At 27.6% G+C, this 20175-nt stretch overlaps 2 protein-coding genes across 6 annotated transcripts in view; both read left to right on the forward strand.

Moving 5' to 3' along the window:
* Positions 1 to 2423: 2423 nt before the first annotated feature.
* On the forward strand, positions 2424 to 7789 carry LOC126837596 (zinc finger protein 665-like). Of its 2 annotated transcripts, XM_050571523.1 has the most exons (5): positions 2424 to 2445; positions 2528 to 2614; positions 3769 to 3984; positions 4374 to 4655; positions 5413 to 7789. In XM_050571523.1, the coding sequence occupies exons 3-5, from the start codon at positions 3809 to 3811 to the stop codon at positions 7634 to 7636; spliced, it is 2682 nt and encodes an 893-aa protein (XP_050427480.1). In that variant the 5' UTR covers positions 2424 to 2445; positions 2528 to 2614; positions 3769 to 3808; the 3' UTR covers positions 7637 to 7789. The 2 variants fall into 2 exon arrangements, with proteins under 2 accessions (XP_050427480.1, XP_050427479.1); XM_050571522.1 differs by having other exon boundaries at positions 2431 to 2614.
* Positions 7790 to 9455: 1666 nt separating this feature from the next.
* Positions 9456 to 20175, forward strand: part of LOC126837597 (zinc finger protein 701-like) — a 69270-nt gene continuing 58550 nt past the window's right edge. The window contains exons 1-8 of one of the 4 annotated variants that reach the window (XR_007685583.1): positions 9456 to 9733; positions 11399 to 11530; positions 13193 to 13367; positions 13438 to 13546; positions 13644 to 13797; positions 13930 to 14016; positions 15879 to 16151; positions 17163 to 17349. Coding sequence is in view for 1 of the 4 variants with exons in the window: in XM_050571526.1 (XP_050427483.1) it covers positions 18116 to 18264; positions 18503 to 18691 (338 nt within the window). In the remaining 3 variants the exon portion in view is untranslated. Of the gene's footprint in view, positions 9734 to 11398; positions 11531 to 12884; positions 13153 to 13192; positions 13368 to 13437; positions 13547 to 13643; positions 13798 to 13929; positions 14017 to 14715; positions 14805 to 15878; positions 16152 to 17162; positions 17644 to 18011; positions 18265 to 18502; positions 18692 to 20175 lie in introns of those variants that run through there. The other 3 variants (XM_050571524.1, XR_007685584.1, XM_050571526.1) reach the window with 3 other exon arrangements.

Genomic DNA, 20175 nt, shown 5'->3' on the forward strand with positions numbered 1-20175 from the left:
ACGATTATCGATATAGAGTGATAATAGACTACGACCAAAAAATATCATTGGATAAAGTTGGACTTGAAATAGATCTCAAGGACTCTGAAAACAATGACAAAGATGGAACTGACGCTACTCAAACCATAATACATACTGAAATTGTCGAAAATAATGTTCAGGATACTATTGAGTATGCCGAATGTACTGAAGCTACTAATATCACAACGAATAAGAAAGAAATAAATCCAAAGATTTTAAATACTATTAAATGTGCTGAAAAGTTGGTCAATTATTTAAAAAAAATTTTAAATGGTGTGAATTTTTCTGCTATTAAACATTTTATTTATCAAAAATTTCCTGAAGATTTAATATATTTTTCATAATTAGATAAAATATCTAAACATATGATTTGTTAAATTTATTTTATATTCCTCAGCCCTAAATCCGTGATAAAATTATTATAATAAAAAAAAACTATCAAAAACATAGATTTTTATTTTTCTATGATAAATTGGGATGCTGCATCGTGTGAGTGTTTTATTTTTCTTAATTGGTTCTAAAACTTAAATTATATTTATCTTCTCTAATTAATTTTTTTTTTTTGTAATAAACATTATAAATGTCTTCAGTTGCAGAATAATTTCAACTATATTCGTTACGTTGATATTTGTGATAGCACTACAAAATGGGTATTGGCTTTAGCACTATAAAATATTTCACGTTATATAATGTATAATACATTTTATATTGTATTATTTGATACAATTGTAATATCTCCTTTTTATGTTTAATGCACTAAAATCATAATTTTTACATACATTATAGATAATATTATTCATATTATTCATTTGTATGTATTTAAATCGTAATATTAATCTGATATTATACATATATGTAGGTTATATCGATATTCTTTATTCTTAAGATCTTAATAAACTGTTTTTCTTTTCCTTCTTCGAGTAGGTAACACATATTTAGTTGTAAAAATATCTTTTTAAAAATAATTTGATGATTCATATTGATATAATTACACAGACGGATATCGAAAGCAATAATTTCTTTTTTTAATTTAATTAAACAAATTTTAATCTGAAAATCTGATTACTTGTCCAATTGACAGATTGTAACTTGGATACATCCAAATATTCCAAACATTAATGAAAATCAATACACTACTTATTTAGTTTATAATTTAATTACAGCGTTATTGTCTTCTCGATCATACGACAAAAAATGTAAACTTTTCTAAAAAAAGAAAAATTCATAATTTCTTAAAAACTAAACAATTGTTTTTTAATTTATATTTCAAAAGTCTATATAAAATAACTGTTGAAGGTGAACTAATTCACCTACCTGAATAAGGGGCAACTAAATATTAACACTTGAAAGATTAATCAGATTTATTCATACAAACATACTAATTTTTTTTTAATAGGAGGGAAGCACAATTATTTGTATATAATAAAAATAATGTTATTAAATGTAACAAATTGTGAATTATATACCCCAGTAAGCCGTAAGCATAGTTTGTGGTGGGGTATATAAGGTACTATTCAAAAACATTTTTACAAATAAAAACGTTCACAAAACATAAAATAGAAATTTATTTCAATATTTTTAACTTTATAAAATTAAAATAAACAATATTTTATAACAGATTTTCTAATAACTACTTCCGGACAATTTTCTTATTATATAGATTAACAAACATTTTTTTTAATGCGTAATGGCAAAGAGTTAAACATAGAAGGATCTATGTAGACTAAAAAATGTTAACCGAAATCTTTTTTTGTGTACCAAGGACTTATGTCAAACGCTCTATGATCACCCTTGGATCCTAGGGAAGTACTCATTTTTACCGACTCGTGCAATATGGCAAATTGTTTGTACAAAGATCTTACTGGATATACTTAAAAGTCTTTACAGTTTAAAATAGTGGAGCTTTGCATGTGTTTTTTATTCATACATAGTCAAACAACAAAGTTTTGTTGTACTCCGAGAGGTCTTAGAGAGTTATCTGCACACCCTCCGCATACTATTTAACCATATTGACAAACAAATTTATAAAACGCTTGATATAATATGCTGCGCATTGTGTTAGTTGGAAATATTTTGTTTAATGTGTATAGATTAAAAACAAAAGGTCTCAAAATCATCACTATAAAGTATCGATATGTAAATTCCAGCGCAAATTGCAATCGATAATAATTAAACCCAAGCTTAATAATTTGATGTATTAAATTTTTTCTCATAACCATTAACGTTATGTTTATGAAATCAACTTAAAGTTTAAAATTGCCTTTACTGCTTTTTTAAACTAAGCCTCGAACCCGCGCTTAAATTTATAACCTCACTGATTTCTACCCACAGCCCGCTATCGCTGCCACCTCTGTTATCACACATTGTATTGACACGTCATCATTATCAAGTAGGTTGTATATAGAGTAGACTGTCAACAACAAGGTGGATATACTATTTATTTTTTTAAATAAAAATCATAATATAATCTTGTGTTTTTTCATAAAAAAAGATGCTTAAATTATAGGTATAAAGTGTTGTTTAAGATTCCATACCCGACGTTTTAAGTTCAGTGCCTAGGAGCTTCGACCAACGTTCTTGTAGCCACGTACCAGTAAGTATCGAGTGACGTTTTGATTGATTAATACCGTTTTATTTGTTCTAATGAAACGGATTAGTAATCTACATAGTATACAAGTTCGGTAGTGATTTTTAAAGACTGTCTAAACGATTCTTGCGTACATTCATTTTAGACTCAAGGAGTTAGGATCGCTATCAACGGCTGTAGGTTCGATACTTGATAAGTAGTTTAACACCTTATATTACATCCATCTGTCACCTTATTTCATTATTAACAATCAGTACTGTGATATCTTTTTACCAATTTTACTGTTTTGTGTATAAAACCAAGAAGATTAAACTAATCAATACGATGGCAAAAGTCAAGTGACGTTTGTCATCGTAGCAACGGTTTAATTAAAGTTACTATTAATATTTATATGTTTGCAATTTTCTTATCTTTTTTTAAGAAATATTATTTATGTTTGGAAGGAAATAAAGAAAATTGTAATTCAATTTATTATTTAATTTTTATAAAAGTTTGATGGTCATTTTTAGAATTGTCTAAACGATTCTTGCGTACATTTTAGACTCGTGGAGTAAGGATCGCTATCAACGGCTGTAGGTTCAATACTTGATAAGTAGTTTAACACCTTATATTACATCCATCTGTCACCTCATGTCTTTGTTAACAATCTGTACTGTGATGTCTTTTTATCAATTTTACTGTTTTGTGTATAAAACCAAGAAAGTTATAACCAATTGATGCGATGGCAAAAGTCAAGTGACGTTTGTCATCGTAGCAACGGTTTAATTAAAGTTACTTTTAACAATTATATGTTTACAAGTCTATTTTCTTTTTTTAAATATAATTTATGTTTGGAAAGAAATAAAAAACATAATTTAAGTTATTATTTAGAGAAAAATGCGAGGTGGAATAAAGAGTACTTTATATTGTGAAGAAAAACAGTTACGGCTATGTTTATTTCATTTATTCGTTTTAGTCAGACTTGCATTTTTATTTAAAATGATAAGACTCAGGCTATAGTAATTTAAAGATATATCATAAGTTCCTACAGAAAACAATATCTTATATGTATATAATTATATAAATGTTTTTAAATGTGTTTAATCTTGGCTTATAGTTATATTTTAAAAATATATTATGAGTTCTTGTCTAAAATATTTTAAATATGCTTTGTTTTTTAGAATTCTTATAGCGAGAAATAAACCAAGAATCCAAAGTAAAATGGACAATGGTTACTACACAACCACAATCAAATTAGAAGAAGATAGTCAGTCGATAGAGCAGCTTACCATTGCTTCTGATAAAAGGACAAATCTAAATAATACTGAAAAATCATACAAGTGTAGTCCGATGACCAACATAGAACCTCAAAAAACAATCGGCGGAGATGCGTACAAGTAATGTGAATTTTAATATACATTTTGTTAAAAAGAAATCATAATGTGATTAAGATTTGGTTTAGCGGTTCTTGGTGAAAAACTAGGGGTTTGTGATTTTTTTTATATAGATAAATTATATAAGAAATACATTTTGAATACAAAACAGTAATGTTTGACTTGGCTTTGTTACACTGAGTATCTATGAAATTCCCATAAGTAGATAGTTAAAATTAGTTTTTTCATAATAAAATATTTACAATTTCACCAGATTAAAATGTTGCTGTACAACAGCTGTTGTATGATTTCTTTTATACCAATTTAAAGTAATACCTACAACCTAATGATAAACGGTTTTTTGTTGTTCTTTTTATCAGCTATAAAATATTTACAATTTGTTTTGTTTTTAGTGTCGGAGAAACGTCCAACGGTACAGTTGTTAAAGTTGAAGTAGACTTTGAAAATGGACATTGTTTGGAGTCCGTAATTGAATTTGAAAAATATAATGTTTTCGATGTTCAAAGGACAAGCCAAGATAACCATTTAGAACAAATGCGTACATTTGTCTGCGATGTATGTAATATGACGTTTGGTACCAAAAGAAGAGTGGCCAGCCATATAACTCAATCGCATAGTGTACACTCAACGGCACGAAATGTCAATAGCAAACAGGTTGCCCAAAATAAATTCAGGTACAGAAAATTATTATTTTAGTAAAATATACAATTATCAATTTTGAAATATCAGTACATTACATATCTTATAAATTAGATTATTATAATTTACTGTCTTACTGGACTTTTTGTACAATCTTTAAACTGTACAATTACTTAGTTCATAATATAATTATAAATATTATATAAACAATTGTGAATAGACTATATTTGATTTAAACATTATAGTTAAAATAACTGTAGTCTTTTTTGTTGGCACTGAAGAGAAATGATTCAAAATAAATGCAAATTTGTATTTTAAAACTTATTTTTAATTAAAAATATTTATTCATTTTTATGCGACCTCTTATTTTTTATATTCAGTTTTAATTATAAGTTAACTGGGGGATACAAAGAAAGTTATACTTTTCATTTTACTACAGTAAATAACATTTGTGCAAATCTTACCTACAAGTAGATCGTATCCATTGAAAATAATCTCAATTCATTATTATATCTTAAATACGTTTATTAGAACTAAAAAAATATGATAAATGTAACGTTTTCTGTCTTTTAATACAATTACTTATACATTTCTCCATTCAGTATTATTATATATCTTATAAACTGGATTATTATAATTTACTAAAGTCTTAACTGGACTTTTTGTACAATCTTTACACTGCACAATTACTTAGTTCATAATATAATTTATAAATATTATATTATACAATTGTCAATAGACTATATCTGTTTTAAACGTTATTGTTTATTGTTCGACAATTTTTTGTTGTAGTCACAATGGTACGAGTTTTAAATCGACCAAAAAAATGAATAGTTGTCATTTTGAATCACGGATCGGAACAATTAACAAACGTCAAATAGCAACAAAGACTGGCAGTGAAGTTTTAAAAGAACGGCGGTTATTCCACTGCGAATTTTGTCAAAAATCGTATAACACAGAAAAGCAAAAAACTCTACATATGATAAAATTCCACAAAGGTTCAACTAACAATCATTCACTCCGAAAATCTACCACAACCCGGGCTACAATAAACAAACGCAAGCACATCGGTGAAAAGCACTTCAAATGTAATGTATGCCTGAAGTCTTTTTCTCAAAAATCTGGCCTCACAAACCACATACGTGTGCACTCCGGCAAAAAGTCCTTCCCGTGTGGTCTATGCCTTAAATCGTTTTCCAAAAAAGCCAACCTCACAAAACACGAACGCGTACATACTGGAGAAAAACCCTACAAATGTGATGTATGTTTAAAGTCGTTTCCCCAAAAAAACGACCTCACAAAACACGAACGCGTGCACACTGGCGAAAAGCCCTATAAATGTGTGGTTTGCCTAAGGTCATTTTCTCGTAAATCCATCCTGACAAATCACAAACGCGTACACACTCGAGAAAAGCCCTTTAAATGCGATGTCTGTGCAAAAACATTTAGTCAAAAAAATAATCTCGAGACACATGCACGTATACATACCGGCGAGAAACCTTATAGATGCGATATCTGTGAAAAATGTTTTAACACACAATATTACCTCAACAATCATAAATATATACATACCGGAGAGAAACCTTTTCGATGCAATGTCTGTGAAAAAACATTTGTTGATCAGCGTTCCCTAATAACTCATGGAAGGATACATACCGGTGAGAAACCTTTTAAATGCGAAGTGTGTGCGAAAACATTCAGTGTTCATTCTAATCTCAAAAACCATGAAAGGATACATACCGGAGAGAAACCGTTTAAGTGCGATGTGTGTGAAAAAAAATTCAGTCAACAATCTAGTCTCAAACTTCATGAAAGGATGCATACCGGGGAGAAACCTTATAAATGCAATGTCTGTGATAAAACATTTGGTCGACAGTTTTCCCTCAAACTTCATGAAAGGATACATACCGGAGAGAAACCCTTTAAATGCAATTTCTGTGAAAAAACATTTAGTCAACAAAGTCACATCAAAGTTCATGAAAGGGTGCATACCGGAGAGAAACCCTACAAATGTGATGTATGTTTAAAGTCGTTTCTCCAAAAAAACGACCTCACAAAACACGAACGCGTGCACACTGGCGAAAAGCCCTATAAATGTGTGGTTTGCCTAAGGTCATTTTCTCGTAAATCCATCCTGACAAATCACAAACGCGTACACACTCGAGAAAAGCCCTTTAAATGCGATGTCTGTGCAAAAACATTTAGTCTAAAAAATAATCTCGAGACACATGCACGTATACATACCGGCGAGAAACCTTATAGATGCGATATCTGTGAAAAATGTTTTAACACACAATATCACCTCAACAATCATAAATATATACATACCGGAGAGAAACCTTTTCGATGCAATGTCTGTGAAAAAACATTTGTTGATCAGCGTTCCCTAAAAACTCATGGAAGGATACATACCGGTGAGAAACCTTTTAAATGCGCAGTGTGTGCGAAAACATTCAGTGTTCATTGTAATCTCAAAAACCATGAAAGGATACATACCGGAGAGAAACCGTTTAAGTGCGATGTGTGTGAAAAAAAATTCAGTCAACAATCTAGTCTCAAACTTCACGAAAGGATGCATACTGGGGAGAAACCTTATAAATGCAATGTCTGTGATAAAACATTTGGTCGACAGTTTTCCCTCAAACTTCATGAAAGGATACATACCGGAGAGAAACCCTTTAAATGCAATTTCTGTGAAAAAACATTTAGTCAACAAAGTCACATCAAAGTTCATGAAAGGGTGCATACCGGAGAGAAACCCTTTAAATGCAATGTCTGTGAAAAAACTTTCAGCCTACAACAAAATCTTAAAATTCATGAAAGGATACATACCGGCGAGAAACCTTTTAGATGCGATATCTGTGAAAAAACATTCAGACAAGAATCTTCCTTCAAAACTCATAAACGCATGCATATTGGTAGGGTACAATATAAATGCCCAGTTTGTGAGAAATCATATAGTCGCCAGAATACTCTCAAAATACATCAAGCAAAAGCACATGAAGGGCAAAGGTGAAGAAAAGTTTTCAAACAGTCTTAACGTACCTGTTCGTTTTATAAACATGGTGAAGTATTTGAAACATCGATCAACAGTTGTTTAACAAGTACAAATTTAGTGTCGACCAATTAATGGAGCTCGTCGGTCTGAGTTGTGCCTAAAAAACATGTGTTGTCCATTTTTTTTTTTTTTTTCTTAAATAGTTTCTATAAACGTATGCCATTAATTTTTTTTTGTTTATTTCAATAAATTGTTTAAATAAATACATTTTTTAGTAGAATAACACGTAATGTGATTTTTTTGTTATTATGTATAGTGGGAGAAGTATTCCACGAACTTTGTTTTTACTATACTCTAAAACGTTCATACATGGACAACCTACTACTCCTGTGCCCTTCACATGGCTCATAGCCTCATAAACTTCACGTGACAATTTGGCAGTTTTAAAATAATTTTTCAGTACCTATTTGTTATTATTTTGCAATTTCTTTTTTACTTACGATTTAATTCAGATTTAATATAGGTATTTTAATTAGTTTTCTTTTAATTTTTTAATTATTATTATCGTTTAACTGAGAATAAAACTTTTAGACAAAAGTATAATTAAGTGTATAATTTATATTAGTGGACTTGTCGAGATTCAGAACACGGTGGTCTTAAAATAGTTAAACGTATATATTTTCATTCTTCTGATAAATTATATAGATTAAAGAAATTTTATCCTATGTTTTTTATAGTTAATTTATGGCCACAGCTGGTACATAGGCAAATACAATAATATATTTTATATCTACTATTTTTTGTTTTAATAAGGGAAACCTAAAATAAATGGGGAGTATTGCACTTTGACTGTAGTCAACTTGTAGGTTGCTATGTGAGAGTGTGAATCAACAGTCAACCGGTAATGAAAATATTTTCATTATAATACTATTAAATACTATGTATGGTTGACTATGGCAATACATTTCATAGACAGACGATGAACTCTGGCCGTATCCGTCCTAATACTAAAATTTAATTTTTAAATACATAATTGCCGTTAGTTACAATGCTTTTATCGATATTTTTATTTTTATAAGTGATCACTTTTTTCTATAGAAATGACTGTGGTATTCTGACAAACAATACCGAATCCTTGTTGTTGTACCAATAATGTAAATATACATTATACAGGGTGGGGCAAATGATATGCATCTGTTTTGAAGCGCTGTAGAAAAAATATTTTATTATTCGATTCAGTAGACAATCTAGTTTTTTATATCAAGTTTTAAAGATTACATCACTAAAATAGTGAACCATTAAAACTTTGTGTAAAAAACTAGATTGTCTACTGAATCGAACAATATAAATCTCATTTCTCTAAATTGAATAGTTTTTTTTTACTACAGCGCTTCAAAACCGATGCATATCTTTTGCCCCACCCTGTAGTTTGAACTCTAAATTAAGATTTTGCGAAAAACTACTTTTACCTCTGTTCTTAATAACAATGGCAAGTATCGCTCTTTTTAATTTTGCCCTAAGAGAATGCTTAACTGTACATATAATATGTTTTTATCGGCGAATCAATTGTGGGACAATAACAGATACCTACACTTGTGTGTAGTAATTGTATGTTTAAGCACTGTACATCTTAAGTCATACATTTAATTTAAAAATAAATCGAATACAAAGTTAATATTCAACGTTTTTAATTAAATGAATATGCATTTATATTACCTCAATATTGTTTACCTCCACGCAGCGGTGTACCTCCACTTTAGGCAAAACTCGTTATCACACAAATCCACACTATCACAAATCTGTTAGGAAAATTTCTGAGTGTTGTAAATAAAAGTTTTGTTTTTTGTTAATAATTGAGATTTCTTTATTACTCTCTCCTTTCTGTGAGTTATAACTAGTTAATTTAAATTTAGCGCCATAGTAACAGTTTGTTTTCATTGTTGTAGCTACGGATCCGATTCGTGAGAATATCTAAATATTAAATCATAATAACTTGGTCGTGTTTCGGTATTTCGTTTCGATTTGCGTTACAGTTCATATTTGTCTTGCCTGTTAATCATTAATTATAAGTTTTGGAGCTGCAGCCCTAGACAGCGGTATACGGTTTTACGTTGTGTGAGTACCTACTGATTTGTATTTCTTACTTATTTACATTATTGCTGTGTTTTCTGTCTTCCATTGGCTTAGACTACTGCATGTGTATATCTAACTTTAATCTTTATTGTGTTACCTTCTTACCTACAATTCATACTTGTAGTTTTGTGTTATTAATCTAATTTTAGTAAATTTAATTTTGTTTTCAATGGTTAATAAAACTATCTGTACTACTAAAAAATAAAGTTAAAATAAATATAAAGTAGTTAAATAACACTTTACACTTTACTCATTACAAACATTAAAAATGTATTAGTTATGCCGTCATCTTTCTATAAACGCTTTTCAAATATTATTCCTGCATATTCTGATGATAGCAAAGCCAGTTGGAATATTTGGAACCTAATAAAATATATCTTATCATCTGTTTGGCCAATACAGTGGCGCATCTATACAATAAGGACAACAACATAATGTAACTTAAAATTTGTTTCATAACACTCATCGTTTTTGTTTTATTTGTAATATAATGTATTGTTAAAATAGCTATCGTTTGTTAATTTACTCTGAGGATTATTTCGATTACTGCAAAATAGAAAAATTAAATACGTAAGTGGTTGCAGAACTATTATAGTTTGTAAAGATAAACTATGAAGCTTAAAATATATTCATAAATTTAAAAAATGTTTTGCTTAAACTAACGACACAAAAAAGGAATATACTGTAGACTCGATAATATTATTATATTTTTTTATTATTATAATTATTAGCAGGTTAGATTATATATTTCTCTAGGATATTCTTTTTTTATTCATTGTCCAATTAAAACAATTTTTATTGTTCCGTTATATCTAGTTTGTTATTTTTGGAAATTTAGAATAATTTTTTTAATTCTGAGTAATTTACTGAATGATTGAGTAACAATAACTAAATAACACAATGTCAAAATGTTAGTTTCATGATGTGTTGATTTCTTTTTTTTTAATTTTACTTATCGGACGATTGTAAATTTCAACGAATTGCTTGTAAGAGCTACTTGAGTCAGATAGTAAATAAAAAAAATCCGTCAACAATCTACGGTTAGCGCTGATGATGGCAACATAGTTGCTGTAATACGTATACGCTGAAGAGTATATTTTTATTGTGGTTAGAGTTTATTTGTAATTGTAAATAAAATCCACTGGTTCTTAAAGCATTTGATTGTCATTCAAACCTAATAAGTTGTATGTCGTGTTTCCCGTACTACATATTATTATTATACTTACCTTAAGATACGTTAAATAACTAATCTGTGAATGTGGAAAACTTTGTTATATTTAAAAATAATTTAACACTTTTTTTTACAAAAATGATTTGAAATGAGGTGAAGAGAAGTGGCATTGTAATTAATTAGTTGTAGGTTTCATGTAACACAAAATCGGTGGAGAGCAAATTAACAATTTTGTTTAGTTGTAGGTTATAAGATAGAAACGATAGTTAATAATAGGCTTAGAATTTGTTTGGATTAGTATTTTTAGATCCAGGAGATGTTTCTAAAAACTAAACATAATTTACGTATTATATAACAATTTTCTACCTGAAAACATAGAAGTATATAAAAGTAGTGTACTTAGAACTACAGCTGAACCTCATTTCTTCAGGTTTTTATATTTAAATTATGTTTTATAATATTTATATATGTTTTAGACAAGCTAGTTTTACAATTAGTTGACAATCAAACACAGAAAAGGTACATCTATATTCTAAACTGTAATACAAGCAAACCATTATGGAAGTTATTATGAAAGAACACTTTGACAAAATTTATCAATTCTATGAGTAAGTCTTTATTTGATAAGTTTTGTACAAGTATTATTTATTGCCGATAAATGATTGTATTTTTATTGTTCCCTGAGGAGTCTTGGGGTGTAGGTATAAACTTTTTACTTTAATAGGTATATACAAGTGATAATTTTACCGTAAACCACTCAATATCTATTAGTATTTAATAAGAATTATTTATTTAATAAGAAATTCCATTTTTATTATTATTATTATTTTTTATTATTAAGATGGGCCGATACCATTTTTATTGATACCCGATATTCCGATATATGTTGCCGATATAAAACCGATACCCGATATATTAAAAAATGCATAATTTTTTGCAAAAACTTTGAACCGATATTAACACAAAACCGTTATCACAAACTGATACCCAATAAAACCAATATTACATAATATTACCATTGATTATTATTGTACAAATATCGATATTTGTTCATATGTACCCCCTCCCAGTTTTTTGATTGCTACTTTTGAAATAAAATAGTAACGCATTAATTTCATTAAATTTTTGTAATCAAGAATAATGTATCTAAGATTTTGACTGGTTGCAAACCGATCATGAATCAATACTTTTAAAGTTATCCTTTCCTCCTGCCCTTAACTTGAAACTCTGATAACTTCAAAAATAGTTATCCAAAACTGGTTATGTTATCGACCAGCTAAAAACTTTAGTACGTTGTTCTCAATTTAAAGTGTTCATGAAATGTATGCGTTACCATTAAAGTATCAGAAGTTGCTATCAAAATAATGTAAATTGAGAAGGGATAAAAACAAAAAAAGTTGTAAATTTATAAAAACATGATGGAAAAAAAAATGTTATATTAAACCCTATAAGATATTGAATGGTTCACGGTAAAATTACACTGTATATTCATATACCTATATATATACAAATATTTGTTTTAAAAGTTATGGGGTAAATACTTTTACTATTTTTACATTAAATAAAACAATAATTAAAAATGTACTTTATTTGTAAATAAAAAAACAAATGGTGTTAATTGAATTTTAAAAATGTATAATTCAAATCTTTCATTTAAAAATCATGCATCATTTTTCTACTTAATCCAAATAAGCAAAACTTATATTATGGCTTTTTCAAGAGCTTTGTTTAATTTTTTTTTTGGTTTACACTACGAAAAAAACGAGAAAACAATAGTTTCTACACATTATTATCAATATTTATATAATTTTTTAAATATCATGATTCTTATTCCACATTTATGTACACTTATTGCATATTTTGTTATTGCTTTTCAGAATTTTTTTTTTTTCAATTTAAATTTTATAGTAATTTATTACTACTATTGCAAATAAATACATTAATATGAATACTTTTTTTTAGGGAAAAAGAATTTTGTGATGTTACCTTAGTTACCGATGAAAGCTTAAAAATAGAAGCACACAGAAAAATATTGGCCTCTGCGAGTCATGTATTTTATACGATGTTCAGTGGACAGTTTAGAGAAAGAAATAAAAATTAGATTCTTATAAAAGATATAGATTCTGAAATTTTAGAATTTGTGGTGAAATTTGCATATACTTTTAAACTGGATACTAAAGAAAATAATTGTGAAGTAGGAAATATGCAATAGGATATACAATTTATAAAATATTACACTATTTTTATTTACTTGTTATTATATTTTGTAGAACTGTTGATGGCTGCTAATATGTATGGTCTAAATCATATAAAAGAGTTATGTTTTAAACATATTAAAGAAAACATAAATCCTACAAATTGTGTTAGTTTTATGAACAATTCCAAATCAATATTAGATGAAAAGATTTACAATATTTGTTGGCTATATTTTTTATACCATTTCACGTTAGTAATCAGGTGCAACATATGATCGCAACGTTTAAATTATTAAATAATAAAACATAGAGTTTTTTAGTATAATTGTAAATTCGGATCGAGCATTAGAAACACTTTATGGCTTCGAATTTGATGATGTTGTCAAGTTGATTGCACATGATGATTTAGTAATTGATTCTGAGGAAAAGGTATAATAACTGTGACTTAATAATAAATAAAAAAATTACATGTTATAATGTTGGCTCCATTACAGTTATTTAATAATAATTTAAGATTTTATTTTAGATATTTGATTTTATCATTGGTTGGATACGCTATAGCACAGATGAACTTAATGACTTGTTACCGGTTCTTATGAAATATTTACGTTTGCCTTTAATTTCAAAAGAAGGACTACTAAGGATTTATGATCATCCATTAGTGGGAAATAATACTAATGGTAAGCATATTATATTGTTGATATTCTTATCTAAATTGTTGCCCTTTATTTGTACATACAATAGTGCCTATAAGTGAAATATATTTTTGATGTGTCTTTTGAATAAATATTATTATTGTTATGTTTTTTTAGTTATGAGAGGAATTTTAGACAATATCACTAAAATTTACATCAAATCAAAACCACCAGCTACTCTTGGAAGATTTTTACACGTTATAGGTACACAATAATTGTACTAGTTATGTGCTTGTATCACCTGACGTTTGTGTTTATGTAAATTCAGATTGTTTTTGCAATCACTGGTCATTCAAACAGTGCCGGTTCCTGTGTAAAGTATATGGATATTAGAAACGTTAATGACCTAAAATGAAAACCGAGCGATCATTTTTTTTTTTACCTCCCCGTGAAGGCTCAAAGATGGTAGTATCTGAAAATGGGATAATACTTGCCATCGGTGGTGCAGATGAGTCTGGTCGATGGGTCCATCATGTAGACGAGCTTGATCTAAAGTCAGAATCAGAACTATGGGTTTCTACAAAGCCATTGAATAAACCACGAACAAATTTTGCTGTTTGTACATAAAAACAGTACATATATGTCGTATGTATTAATTTTATTGTAGTTAACATAACGAATACACATTGTGTACAAGAAAATATAGATGTATATTTTTATGATATAGGTTGGTGGCTATGATTTCTCAAATAAGAATTATTTGAATTCTGTAGAATACTATGATACAAAGTCAAAAGTATGGACGGAGATTATTATACCAATGCCCACTGCTCGATACAGGTGCACTGCTGCAGTAGTTAATAATAAATTATATGTTGTATGTAAACACAATTTAACCATAAATACCATGCCTATGTACTAAACAAGTTTCTACTTATATTTGATTACAAAATAATTGTAAAAATCAATGGCAATTGGTTGACAGTGCAGGAGAGTGATCATCCCTATTTAGTCATATCATTACATTTAATGATATTACTCTAAATCCTATGGTATTGAATTATAATACTATTTTTTTTTTTAATACCTTTTTGTGAATTCAATTTAGTCTGAAAATTATTTACACATTTTGTTGTTGATGATTTATTTGTATTTGGTTATACTTTGGGAGAACTTGTAAATATATATTGTAAATATATTACCCAAAGAAAACATGGCATCTGGTTGCCAGAGCAGAAGAGACATCAAACGTTTTTGTTATAATATTATTGCTTTTAATGATGTTACACTATAATCATATTATGGTATTCACTTATAAAATTACTTTTTATTAATTAAATTAATAATACGAATAAAAATTAGTTTTTTAATTATTTATTTTTTTGGCCTATAATTTCAACTACAAACTATGTTGGAACAGATAGAGAGAAATCCCTTCGTTAGCTTCTGATGTCTAGTACCTCTTATTATTCATTTTTAATTATAAATTGACTAGAAGGTACAAAAGAAGAATATACTTTTCATCTTATTCTAGTAAATAACATTTGTGTAAATCTGACCTACAAGTGAATTGTATCCGTCGACAAAAGTCTCAATTTGTTATTAGATCTTAAATATATTTATTAGAAGTATAATGATATGATAAGCATATCATTATAAGATTATAATATTTTCCAATATTATGATTCAATTATTTTTTTGGACACTAAAAGTTGTATTTAATAAAGTTTTAACTAATTTCTCTTACTTAATTACAAAATCAATTGTTGATGAATAACTAGTTTAATACTTAAATACAGTTATGTTTGGTGTTATAAAAAGTTAAGTGAAATGTGAATTTTCACTGTGCTTCTAAATTGATTAAAATTTAAGTTCCTCTATATTTATTTAGATATAAGTAACTTGTTTTGATTTTTTATATATTAGTAATTTTTGTTTTAAAACATTATTTAAAAAAGTACCTTTAACAAACGCAAAAAAAACTTACACTACTCTAACTTTCCTTAACCTAGTATACATTCTTCCCGTCATGCCTACAATTAAGAAAAACAATAAACTGATACATTAGTAGTTAAAATCTTGTTTATACAGCTGTAATATAATAGTTTGCGATTTGTTATTTACAGAGATAACAAGACTTATAGTCATATTACAATTAAACATGAAATTTACCAAATTGATGATCATGTGTTTGAAACTGTGATTTAAGTGGAAGAACCTTTGATTCTGCAGTCAAATGACAAATTGATGGACGAAAGAGAGTCGGTCAGATGCAGTGTGTGTTCAAAACAATTTTCATCTAAACGAAAACTGAACCACCATATTACACAATCACACAATGGTCGTTCTAAAACCGAGGAATGTTTAATTTTAAAAGAAATTGATGAAAATACTTCAGCGTAAGGCGATTTTTTAATTTGCATAAACAGTAATAGCAATAGTCAATAGTCATTCTAGTAAATAACAGATACTACAGCTTAAACTTTGATTACAATGTACAATAAAGCTTATATGATTTTGTAGTATCATATCGTTTATAGATCATGTTTTGAAATAAAATAAAATATTTAAGCTAATTTGACTTAAAAATAAAATAAAATTAAAATCTTTAAAAAAAAAAAATTGTTATCAGTGTTCTAAAATATAACATTTTTTTCCAAATAAGTTCATGTTTTTTTAAAATTATATTTAGTTTATATTTGTAAAACAATGTGAGCCAAACTGTTTTTCTTTTAAACCCAATAAGCATGTTAGGTATAGAAATACACCTAAATTTAAATTCTAATAGTTTCTTCAAAATACTCTTAAATTAAATTTTATGTTTAATCTATCTTATTCTTAAATTAATTTATGTCATAAAAAATCATGAAATATAATTATTATATATTTTTTCCTATTCATATAAACATACTATTTAAGTTATAAAAATAATTGTTTCAACTAGGTGAATCTTTTTATTTTTGTGGTTTGTTAAAGTTAATTTTTAATACTTTACTGACACGAAAATTCTTCAAAACTATTTCACAATTCAATCAAGAGTAGAGCTCATAGGTCGTCAATCGAATAGTATTGTATTTTTTTATATAGAATAATTTATTCATTACATATTTATTCTAAAAGTGTTCATAATACTATTGTATACGCTTCGAACTGTATCTGTATGTTATAATACGACTAAATATTTAAAAGCTAAATCGTTAGTTACCTATTAAAAAAACAAAACATTAACATAAAATATTATATTTTTTTTTAAAGTTGTTAGTCTAATAAAAATAAAAAATAAAATTTATATCAGTTTTATAAAAATTTAATTTATTGACTATTTCTTAATGATATCTGTTTTTTTAATTATATTAACTGCTTTAATTTTAATAGAATAATATAAAGTATTGCACTTTTGTTTGTTTTAGTATTAGCTGCAATAACGACGATTTGAATGTCAAAATTGAAAAAGAATGGGCAATTTACCTCCATGCTGCGGTGTACCTCCACCTGTGACAATTACTTGTTATCACACAAACACACTATCACAAATCTGTCTAGAAAATGTTTGCATTGTCCTGCAGTTTGCGTTAATAAACGTACATTAAATACAAATTTTGTTTTTGTTAGTATTTGAGATTTTTATTTTGTAATCGCTCTTTTCTGTGAATTATAACTAGTTCAATTAGATTTAGCGCCATAGAATCAATTTGTTTTCATTATTGTTGCTACGGGTCCGATTCGTGAGAATTTCTAAATATTAATCATAATAACTTATTTTATGATAAATACAACCGTATTGCGTCGTGTTTTGTTAGTAAGTTATAATTGTGTTTTGTCTTGCCTGTTAATAATTTATTATAAGTTTTAAGTAGCAGCCCTGAACAGCGGTTTACGGTTCTACGTTATGTGAGTACCTACCGTTTTGTATACATTATTGTCGTGTTTTCCGTCTTCCATTGACTTAGAATGCTGCTTGTTAATAAATAGAATCATAATCCATATGTGTTTGTTTATTACTTACTAATTGCTCGGAGTTTGGTTGAATGACACAGAATGTCACTTTAATTTAACGTTGTCGACAAAATGGGCTATCCTCTAGTTTTAATCTTTATCGTGTTAGATTCTTACCAACAAGTCGTACTTGTAGTTTTGTGTTATTCATCTAATTTTAGTAAATTATTATTTAGTTTTAAATATTAAAAAAAAACAAAATATACCACTCAAAACTTTGTTGGTTTTTTATTTTTCAAATCATGTTAACTAAATTATTCTTTGTTATATCATTGTTATTACTAAATTTAATACTTAATAAAATAGTAAAGTTTTGTAATTAATTTGTCCTATAAATGTCAATTATAGAGTTTGGAAGCGGTATAAAATGTTGAAAATTAAACTTGAAAATGATGAAACAGAACAACACTCCTTTGAAGTCATTGCACCCAAACCGTTAAATGTGCAGTTCAAAAACAATGAAATTTCTACAAAAGTAGAGTGTATAGTTAAGAATGAAGTCAACAATACTTATGAGTAGGTCAACTTTAATACCATTTTTTTACTAGATAAAACAATAAAGCTTTTGTAACTATGTCTTCCTCCGTAATTAAAAAAAAAATTTAATTGATGATGTCATAATTCATTTTCAAAATAGTTTTAATAATATTGTTTAAAGTTCTTTATTCTTTTTTTTTGTTACTATTATGTATATATTTTTTTTAATTTTAATACAAAATATAAATTATGTCAATTTTGTTTGTTGTAAATTTAGCTGCAATAACGACGATTTGAATGTCAAATTTGAAAAAGAATGCTTCAATGATTGTGTTTTCGAATCAGATATTGAAATCGTAAGGCATGAACTGTTTGATGCTGAAAACGAGCTAACACCGTTGTATGACTGCAATTACTGCCAAAAATCGTTTAAGACAAAACGACGAATTAAAAACCATATTTTAAGGTAACCACGGACATAACAAAGAAAAATAGAATTTAAGCATAAATTACCGTTTTAAGTAAACGTTGATTGACGGTTTAGTGATGAGGTTGTTTACTTTAATTATTAAAAGAATCCTGCATGTCACGAATAACAGTTATAAGTGAGGTTTGATTACTAACAGTAAGCATAAGTTACTTTCAAGTCCTCCTTTGGGGATATTATGGTGTCTAAACCGACCTACTAATCCATGATTACTAAATAGCAGTTACTTGTGAACATAAAAATAACACTATCGCCTTTCTAGAAGCTCCTTAGGGCTGCCACTAAAACTTTCAAATTTTCCTGTTTCTCTGGCCCACTTTTTATATATATATATATATAAATAATTTGATTATATTTAATGAAAATATAGTGTAGGTACTGAAAATAACTGTCGATAGGAGACCCAATCTATGTCTATGGCCACTCAATTTATATTAAAAGTTAATAATTACTGTTGCTTTATAAATAATACTGTAATATGTATTAGTTGAATAAAAAATTACCATGCAAAATAATTTTACCTTTAAGGGGGCTCCATATAGACCATTTTTTCAGTCAAAATACATAATTTTCATTCCATCGCACAGGCCTAGCCAGTGATCCGATAGGCAATCTAAAAACGGATCTGAATTTGTCATGAAGTTTACTTAGGATCGGTCGAAGGACTTTTTACAATTTTTAATTTTAACCCTTTTTAAATTTTATTTTAAAATGTTGAAATTGTATAAAATGTTCAAACGTGTTTTATACATAGTAGGAATAAGAAATCAAAAAAGTATGTCGACCGATCTCAAGTAAATTTCATGACAAATTCAAATCTGTTTTCATATTACTTATCGGATCACTGGTTGAGCCTGTGCGATGGAACAAAAAATGTATGTTGTATTAACTCAAATGGCTTTTACTCATAGACAAAATGATTAAAATTAAAAATAATACCTTGAAGCTTATACAAATTAACCGGTAAATTTATTGACTTGGTCGAAATTTATTTAAACTAATTTTTTCTTAAATATTGCCTATACAAAACTCCTTAAAAATGGTCTGTATGGAGCACTCTTATTATATTTCTAGTCTATGTTTCGCGTTTAATTGTCTGTAATAAAATTAAAATTGCATACATTCATGTTTACTCTTATTCTTTTATTTCGTAGCTATTCTCAATGCTAATTTACTTATAGTTTTCGATGAGATGAATATTTAATTCTATGATTCTGTCGTACTTTCCTACTTCTTCAACTCCTCTTTATTTAATTTTTTTTTCTTAAAAAATAACATTCAGAGTATTTCTACTGCTAGTAATATTTTATAATATTTTGTAAATTACATACTCGCCCTTTTTATATTCTATAAATGTATACAACATGTAGACTGACCGCTACTTATTTAGATTTGAATTATTATAATACTTACGAAGTCATTTAAAATCCAATATTTAATGCATTGTAAACAAGATAAATATA

Source organism: Adelges cooleyi, unplaced genomic scaffold (genome assembly GCF_023614345.1).
Source record: "Adelges cooleyi isolate 19-005CV unplaced genomic scaffold, UGA_ACOO_1.1 ACOO_flye_CR_arks_rails_tigmint_CR_PRNA_26, whole genome shotgun sequence".
NCBI lineage: Eukaryota > Metazoa > Arthropoda > Insecta > Hemiptera > Adelgidae > Adelges > Adelges cooleyi.

Excerpts from the sequence above, each read along its gene's own strand:
- LOC126837596 (XM_050571523.1), top strand. The coding sequence starts at position 3,809 with ATGGACAATGGTTACTACACAACCACAATCAAATTAGAAGAAGATAGT. Across the intron at positions 3,985-4,373 it reads ATCGGCGGAGATGCGTACAA|TGTCGGAGAAACGTCCAACG; the intron begins GTAATGTGAATT and ends TTTTGTTTTTAG. Across the intron at positions 4,656-5,412 it reads GTTGCCCAAAATAAATTCAG|TCACAATGGTACGAGTTTTA; the intron begins GTACAGAAAATT and ends TTTTTGTTGTAG.